Here is a 9,443-nt window from a genome sequence, read left to right as displayed (position 1 = left end):
CAACAGGGCATAATATAGGATGTTATATTTATAGGGCCTATTTATAAGCCTCTATTTAAGTCTTTTCTGATAGGCTCGGACTCGGGCCCAGACACCGTAATGATTGGGGCACACTTCTGTCCTTCAAAGAGGCGGGTTCTAGAGTCCGTTTTGCCATAGCGGGCCCTGGGATTGGCCGGCAGCAGCGCAGAGGCGCCTTCGATTGGTCCTGAAGGCCGTCCGTCGGAGCGGAGGAGGCGGGGCAGGCGGCTGGCTGGTGCTGGGGCGGGCGGGCCCCGGAATTGTCATTTCTTTGTTTCCGAAGGCGGAGGAAGCGCTGAGCCCACACCTCCTCGTCCCACCCCCTCCCCCCGGGTGCTGGCTCCATGTCTGTGTGACCGGCCCCAGGGGTAGAGTCCAGGCCCGACGCGGGGCGGGCCGGCGGCGGCGGCTGAGGTGAGAGGCGGCGGCGGCGCGGGCACCCGGCCCCCCAGCGGGAGGATGAAGCGGCGGAACACCGAGTGCAGTAAGCTCCGCCGCCCCCTAAAGCGGAACCGGATCACCGAGGGCATCTACGGCAGGTGAGCGGCGGCGCCCCCGCCTCCGCCGGCGCGGGCCCTGCGGCCCCCGGCCGTCTCTGGAGGGGCCGAGCCCCGTTATGTAACCCCGACTAGGCCTCACGCCCTTGCCGGGGGCTCCCCGGAGGAGCGCTGCCCATGGGGCCCCGGGCGGCCCGCCGGGGTCCGCCCCGAGGGCGCGGGGCGTGGCGAGGGCCGACGGCCCGGCTGGGAGGGCGCGGCGGGCGCGAGCCGCCGTTGGGACTGTCCCCAACGGCGGTGACCCCCTCCCCATCCGCGCCGCCGGGCCCTCGGGGCTGCTCTAGGGGCTGAAGGGCCTCCGCTGGTTCCCCAGCCCGCTCCGGCCCGGGAGTCGCCGGCCTGAGTCGGGAGGCGCGTGGACCATATGCACTGGTGCGGGGGAAGGCTGACAAAGTTGGGAGCAGACAGTGGCCCCGCGGTCCCTCTGCGGACTGGGCAGGTGGCCACGTTGCCCCCTTTCGCCTTTTACTTCTTTTATGGAATCTCAAACTTGGCACCGAGGGCTGAAGCCGATACCCCCAAATCATGGCCTGTGGCCCCGCTCCAGACTCAGAAGGAGTGATGATCATTTTCTCAGCAGCATTATTTTGACAATTCCAAGCAGATAGTTTTATTCGACCCCTTTAAAAAGGATTTTCTTCAAACTCGCGTGGTTTGTTGTTGTTGTTTTTAGTTTGTTTTAATTCTCCAAAAACAAAGCAGTGTCCCTTTAAATAGAAATTGAATTCAGGACTGAGGGGTAGAAGGACAACAGGTTCATGGGGCAACTTAGTGAGAATCCCAGCTTCCCTAAGCAAAATTTGTGTAGGACTGTTATTTTCTGGTTCTCACAATGTTAATTCTGAATGGTACCTGCCTTGATAAAGAAATGATTTCAGAGGAGAAGTAATTAGTTTACAAAGGAGAATTCTCAGGATGTGCATATAAGCTTGATTGGTGTTCTACAGTTTAGCTCTTCTAGCTGTGGGACTTAGAGAAATATGTGAGGTAGCTGATAACACCCAAGTCGCCTTAGCATAGCTGTACACCTTGCACATGCTACTGTTTACACATTTAAAATGATTCCTTTCCACAAGCAGCTGACCGATGTAAACATTGGGTGTTTTTTTAAATTTCAAGCTTAAAAGGGTTAAGAAGTCAGTTGAAATAAAAAGTTTTTAGCTATATCCTTATGTAATGAGCCGCAGATCATAGGAAGAGTTCATTCATTAGACAAATACATGTACTATGTGCCAGGCCCTGTTCTAGCTAGTAAGGGTGCAGCAGTGAGTAAAACAGGCCAAAATCCATGCTGAATCAATCAAACCTGCCCATTTAAACTAAAACTGTAAAAGCAAAAACCATTTTTCCTACAGATTTAATGGGTGGGGGAAAGTTCTCTTCAAGTTACACAGACTATAATTCTTGAATAAAGGAAGGGTTTTCCCCCCTGCCTATTGAAAAAGATTTGAACAATTTAATATTAATAGTGACACAAGAATAGAAAAAGCGTATTAAACAGAGTTGGTAAAGCAAGGACAACCGTGCCATTTGAATGGCTGCTATTTACAGTAACATATGATGATGTACTTCTGTTTATAGTGAGAAGATTGGGAATCCCATATTGTTTACATGTTTTCTGTTGTATTTCAACTTCTCTGGTATTTGAACAAATATGCCCAGTTTAGTACCTGCCCCATAGTAACCACTCAGTCAGTGTGCATCAATGTGAAGAAGTGAATTTATTGTCTAATTAAGGTCTATTATTTTACTGATGAACTTTTGGAATTTGAATTTTCTTACCCTAAAGGTTAATAGTAAATGCTCTATGCAAGTTATTCAGAGTTTCATCTGTAAAAGTTTAAAAAACCAACAGTACTTCAGCTCTCAAATATCCTTACTCTTCTCTATTTCACATTCTTTAGGTTAAACGTTAATAAAAAACTTACATATATTTCTACTTTCTTTTCTCTTGGAGCATCATATATCAAATGAGTGTTTCAATTCACTTATCTGTTTCTTAGTGTATATTATGGAGTATTATATTATGGAATATTATTGTCTGAAGAACAAGACCATAGTGTTGGGGTTGTTTTTTTTTTTTACAATTTTGTTTTTAAAAAGATTTAGAAAATTTCCAGTTATTTCTGAAGCAGACAGAATGAGTGGGCTAGTTACAAATTAGGTGTTTGAGGATTTGTGAGTATCAAATTTCTGTTAATCATCACATTTAAGTCTACACTAAATTGTTTTTCACACCATTGCCCATTTTGTTTCTCAGTGTCTGGCCAATTTTTATCTCATTAAATAGAGAGCTTTGTTTTTTTCTCAGGCTCCGTTGACAGTTTTGATAACCACTATCTACTGTTTCACAGCATAACTTTTCATGGACTTATTATTTTCATGTTCTCAGTCTGCACAGCTCTCTGAGCTTGGCGTAGCAAGGAGGCAGCTGTGGTGAAGAGAGCACTAGACTGGGAGTGTCAGGAGACCTAGGTTCAGACTCAGTGTCCCAGCTCTGCTGTGTGGGATGGGCAGGGCATCCACCGCTTTGAGCCCCAGTTCTCTCACCTGTCAAGTGAGTTTTGAGGACTGAGAGGAAATAACGTACAGTTTGTGAAACTCTGTAAATTCTAGCATGCTTAATACAAACATTATTTAGCATGTAGTTATCGCAGTTTACCATATTTGTTTTATTTTTAAGGAGTCAGGAAAGACCATAAGGTTTGGTACAACTATCAAACAAAAGTTGAGTAGTCAAAACAAGGGGTCAGTTTCTGCTTGGTCTTGCTGGAAAAAAATCCTGTTGCTGAGATGCTTTTAATCATGGGCTCCAATCCAGCAACTGTGACTGAGGTGATTGTCAAATGATATCATTATTGTCATTATAATGGCTGTGGTAGAATTCTGTTTCAGGGGTAAGGTAGATGGAAAATGGATTTTAACATTATGTTAGTATTACCTACATTTATATATATGCCCATCATTTGAAAACTGAAATGTATAGAAATATGTTATTCCGGTCAAGTTAGTAATCAAAAATAAGAGAAAGGAAATAGGAATGGTGATTATTTTCTTTTATATTATTATGAGCTAAAATCAATGTCATTTTCAAAAAATCTGAGCCAGTATAGAGCCTGACAGAGAATAGGAATTCAGTCCTCAGTAAATGTTGAGCAAGTGAATTAGTAAATAAATGAATATAAACCAATCCATTCTATTCATTTAAGAACCTGCGTTGTTTTGGTAATTATGGAGGTTACAGGATAAGACATGGTTCCTTGTCTTCCAGGAGTTTACAGTCTAGGAGGCCGTAATAATGCCCTCTTAAATTTGTACAGTGGTTTTGAGGTTCCAAAGAACTTTGAGTTCTGTTCAAGTAAGAATATTTCAGTTGAATTAAATTTTCGCTTGCTGTTTTAGTGGTTCACCTGATGCATTAACAATTTTGCCCTGTACTATTTTATGATGCAGTACACAGTTGCCACTATGTGAGGGAATATGTATTTTCTAACTCAAATGAAATAGATGTGAAAGTACTTTGGAAATTATGAAAAAAAGTTATTAATAAGAGAAAGTAAAATGAATAACTCTACATAACTATAACATTTCAGAGGTCCTCGGGTTTTAGGGCAGTGACTCTCTCCCTGTGTCTGCCTTCACACATGCACCAGATGCTCCCAAAAGTAATATCTAATTACTCCATGCAGTGATTCTCCAGGTGGAGTGGGGTTGGAGTGCTATGTAGATTTTAAAAGGCTTAAGGGAATTCCGGGTGGTTCATTCACCTTTCATCTTGCCAGGCTCCCTACTCCTCTCTGAGAATTAATGATTTTATAATAGGAAGATGAGGAGATAAGGTGTGGTGAGTAGAAGACAGAGGCAGAAACATTTATGTTTAAAGTCTCTGCAGTTAAAATTGTTCCTTACCCAAGTAAGTAATATAAGAATTTTAAGTAAGGCAGGTGTTTTAAGCTTCAGGAAATGATTTTATAGCTTTGTTACTGGTGTTTGAAGGAAGCATTCCTTCACTGGTGGATTTCTGGATACTTCCTGTCATGGTGTGCTGGGTTCTCCTTGTAGTATGTTGCCTGAAGCTTAAGCAGTGTAGTACTGTACCTGACTTTTACATTTTAGGACTCGAGACTTCCCTGGTCTATACAGTACCTTTTCCCATCCTTACTTCAGAGAAGAGCTTTCTGGCCTTTGACTTTCTAAATGGTCAAAGTTTACATACTTCTCAGCTTCCTAATTTCCTTTTTCAGACCCTTGTCTAAATAATCTGATCTCCAGAGATTTCACTTCTCTGCTTTTCCTGCCCACCTTAATGATGTTTCCTAAGCCTGGTTTTAGACTCCTTTGGGCTGTGCTTACTAAAGCCACGGGAGGCTGGCATGACCCTTGGCTGCCTTGAGTGTACATGTGTTCTGCAACTGAAACCCCAGATACCAGTGTTGCAACCTCACAGCCTAAAAGCATTTTGGTAATCTTGGTAGGCCTTAACTTCAACTATGCTGGACTTGACATAAAAGTGATAAATGCGGTATTGTTTTAGAGGGGTATTGGGTAGGGGGGTAAGTACAATAGAGAAATTAGAAATTGAAATGTTTTCACCCACCTCTAGTGAGGTGTTGAGCTAAACCCTTGTATTTGCAGTTTCTGTGAAATACATTGAAACAAATCTGCCACACTGAATTTTGTACTTAATTTTTGCTAGTAGTATACTACCTTAAAACAAAAGTACTTTCCTCCAGTTTTCATTTATGATTCTTCTCGTCTGAGCATTCTTGGCAGTTTCATTTCATTAGACATTTTGAAAATCCCTTTAAGTTGCTGCTATGTATTGAGGCAGGGAAAGGAGGGAATGTGATCTATTCCAGATTATTGGCTTAAAAGCTTCCTGTTTTGTTAATGATACTCTTCCTTTTTCTTCACATTGATACCTCGTGGCTTTTCTTGAACCTCACTAGATTTGGAGACTGATTTTAATGGTAGACTTAATAGCTTATTATTTTCACTTTCTTGTTATATACCTATATATTGTGGACCCAATCCATGTTCTATAAGCACTTTTATTTCCAGAGTCTTTTTCTTTGGCCATTTCTCCCAGATTTCCTCCATATTAACCCTTTGGGGTTTTATGTGTATGTATGTGTGTTTTGTTTTGTCATTTTCTAGGCTACCATCTAGGTGATATACTTAGGGGGCTATAACGAGATATAACATGTATCTTGTGGAGTCTGGAGGGTCAGATAGAAATTTTATAAACTTAGTTGAGATCAAAGTGAAATACTATAATTGGATTACTTTTCTTCGTTAAATTTAGTGTGCTCTTCAAATATAGTTTTTACTTTATTCTCTAGGCTTCCCAGATTTGGGTGTAATTATTTTACTTGGATAGTTTTCAAGAAATAGGTCCAGAAGAAAAACAAGTTCTCTGCTCAACAAGCTGCATGAGTAGAACGGTGCTTACCAACGGTAGAAACACATAGCCTCTGCGGGACTTTTTTTTCCCCCATCGTGGATTTCTTCAAATACCTGAGGAGTGACTACTTCCTCAAGATCTCTCACCTTCAGGCAAATGCACTCTGGTAATGGAAACTTTAAAAAATGTAATCAGCTGTTAAAGTATATTCTTTGAGGCTTTTTATCTTTATTTTGGCATTTAATTTAACTGACATCAAATTGGCCTCAGCTCATCAACCTTCTAAGATGCCTGTCACCCCCAGACTTTGAAGCCCCTTCATAGCACTGGCTTTCATTCCTTTGTATTTTTCCCTCTGCTGCCCTTAAGGATGATATGCTCACATTGACTCATGGGGTTATAACATCAGAAGTAATTTATCCCTCGCCCCATCTCCTCTGTTGCCATTTCTGTTTTAGAGGTTTTGCATTAGTGGATTAAAATGGTGCATCTAGTCCACTTCAGGTGTATCCATAGAGATCACTGACTTATTAAGGCTGTTTGGGATCTGTTTCCTACCCAGCACAGGGGAGGTGACTAGAAATAATCTCGTTCTGTTTTTAAATTATATTATTACTTTGCTCATCTTCAAAACACTTTTAAAAACCAAATAAGCTGCTCAGTACTAAAGTCAGTACTTTGCCATCTTGTAGTGAGGTCAGGAGCTCTGGAGAAAATGGGGGCCATGTTCATGGTCAAACAAAAACTCCTGTCTCAGATGAGAGAGATACTAAGGCTGGAGTCTTCTGTCTCAGATGTAATAAGTATTATTTTCTTGTCTTTTTCTAGACTTGACAAACTATACCTCATGGTTCATTGTGTTTCTGGCTTTTTAAAAAATGAGTTGTCTTTTTATTTTTAAATTACATGTTTCTCTTTTACAATGACCATTCTATGAGTGTGAATATTGTTGGAAAGCAGTCTTGAATTGTCCCATCTTTTGTGCCATAGCTATTTCTGTAAAGAGCATTTGACTTTAACATCTTTTTCTGCAGAGCTTCATAGTGTGTTTACAAATTCATAGTTTATGAATTAAGGTACTGAGTGTTTATTCTTTCATAAAGCACATCTGCTCATTTTTTTAAAACTTGGTTGTCTTGGAGAATTAAAGAATTATGTAACTTGGGGGCTTCCCTGGTGGTGCAGTGGTTAAGAATCCGCCTGCCAATGCAGGGGACACGGGTTCGATCCCTGGTCCGGGAAGATCCCACATCCCGCGGAGCAACTAAGCCCGAGCACCACAACTACTGAGCCTGTGCTCTAGAGCCCGCGTGCCCCAACTACTGAAGCCCACACGCCTAGAGCACGTGCTCCACAGCAAGAGAAGCCACTGCAGTGAGAACCACACGCACCGCAATGAAGAGTAGCCCCCGCTCGCTGCAACTAGAGAAAGCCCGCGCGCAGCAACAAGGACCCAACGCAGCCAAAAATAAATAAATAAATAAATTTAGTTAAAAAAAAGAATTATGTAACTTGAATATGTATACACAAAGGGATATAAAGAAGGGAAATAATATTTATCAAACATTTAGTAAGAGATGAGAAAGTCCAATGTGATGGATAAGCATATGGGCTTTAACATCATATGAACTTGTGTTCGATTAATGTCCCCGACACTAGTTATTTGATCTTGAACAAGTCATCTACCTGCTTTAACCCTCAGTTTTCTCATCTGTAAAATGAAGATAGTAAATAATATTACCTACTTTATAGGATTGTTATAAGGATCATTGAGATAAGTCACGTAAAATACTTAACATAGTGCCTGACACAGACAGGGCTGCTCAAAAAGTTGTTTGCTGTTACTACTATAATTTTATCTTCATTCTGTTACTTAGTTCCAGTAAGGATATTACCTTCAGTTTCACAGGTGAGGAAACTGAGATTACAGGAGGTTTCACCACTTGATAGAGACCTCTATCTGCCTTACCCCAAAGTCTGTCCTCTTTTTGTTTTACTTTTTGTGCTACTTCACCCTTTCTGAATGGTGTTTATGTGTAATAACTCTTATGGTGCTCTCAGACTCTCTACTACATGAAGGACAGGTGTCATTATCTTCATTTTTCAGGTGAAGCAACAGGTACCAGGAGTGTCTTGTGCAAGGCCATTAATCTTTTTTCCTTCTCAAAATGAGAATCTCTTTTCCATTAAATAATCCAATATAGATGTGACAACAATGCAAAATGTGATCCTGGACTGGGATTGATTGATCAATGGGTCTATCTATCTATCTGTTGCTATAAAGGACATTAGTGAGTTCATTACTGAAATTTGAATAACTTCTGTAGATCAGATAATAGTACTGTATCAGTGTTAATTTCCTGATTTTGATAATTGTGTTGTGGTTATATAAGAAAATTTTCTTGTTTTCAAGAATTTCAGGAGTAAGGGAACATTATGTCTGCAAATTATTTTCAAATAGTTCAGGAAAAAACTACGTATACATATATAGGGGGAGAATGATAGAAACTTGATAAAATGTTTTCCCTTTTGTGAAATCTGGGTGGAAAGATATAAGGGAGTTCTTTGTATTATTTTGGCAGCTTTTCTGTAAGTCTAAAACGATTTCAAAATGAAGAGTTAAGAAAATAAAAGCAATACATGCTTGTTATAAAAAATTAAAGCAGTATGACAATGTGTAAGTGTAACAGAAAAGAGCTTAGTCCTCTTTCCCTGGAATGAGCACTGTTATATAATTCATAAGTATGGTTTCTTCCTTGATCCATATAAACAAACATATATAGTTCTTTCTTAACAAAAATAGAATTCTGTTTTACACAAAAGTTTCTTGGTTTTTCTTCTTATTTAATCATGTCCATTTCTTTACATAGAAATTTATTTATAATTTTTTAGCAGCAACACAGCAGTGCATGTAGAATTCACTCTGATCTCTGCGGTCTCCTGACTCCCATTCCTGTGCTCTTTCAACAGTGTCCTGCAGCTTATTGGTTCCCTGTTCCTCAGTTTTCTTTCCTATAAAATGATAATAACTGCCTTGCTTATGTCATAGTTGTAAGGATAAAATGAGATAATATGAAAGCTTTTGGAAGAGTTACACAAGTGCGATATAAACATAAGGTATGATTAGGTAGATGATTATTACTATTAAAGATATGAAGCATAATACTTGATTCGTTTATAAAATGAATTTCTAATGTTTGTACAATGTTAACACAATTTTTTAGGGCCTGTGGGTTGTCTTCTTTCTCCTGTTGTCTTCTTTACCTCTTTTAATCCCAAACCCCATAGAGTCCACACTATTAAAAGTGTTTTTGAAGCAGAAATTCTAAAACTCTAAACTTTCCAGTTACATTAGGTTACAGTACTTGTTCCTGATATCTTAATAGTCATATAGTACTTTAGAAAAATACTATACAACACAATTCTTAAAAGCTTTTTTAGTGATTTCCATTCTAGGGTTT

General features: G+C 40.2%; 1 protein-coding gene across 1 annotated transcript in view; it reads left to right on the top strand.

The window, feature by feature from the left end:
* The first annotated feature begins 305 nt into the window (after positions 1–305).
* MACO1 (macoilin 1) overlaps positions 306–9,443 on the top strand; it is a 56,320-nt gene continuing 47,182 nt past the window's right edge. The window contains exon 1 of the mRNA XM_030874044.2: positions 306–560. Within this exon, the coding sequence (XP_030729904.1) occupies positions 481–560 (80 nt within the window). The 5' untranslated portion in view covers positions 306–480. The remainder of the gene's footprint in view (positions 561–9,443) is intronic.

Source organism: Globicephala melas, chromosome 1, assembly GCF_963455315.2.
Source record: "Globicephala melas chromosome 1, mGloMel1.2, whole genome shotgun sequence".
NCBI classification, from domain to species: domain Eukaryota; kingdom Metazoa; phylum Chordata; class Mammalia; order Artiodactyla; family Delphinidae; genus Globicephala; species Globicephala melas.
The sequence above is the reverse complement of the archived record's forward strand: the minus strand, read 5'-3'. Positions and strand labels throughout refer to the sequence as shown.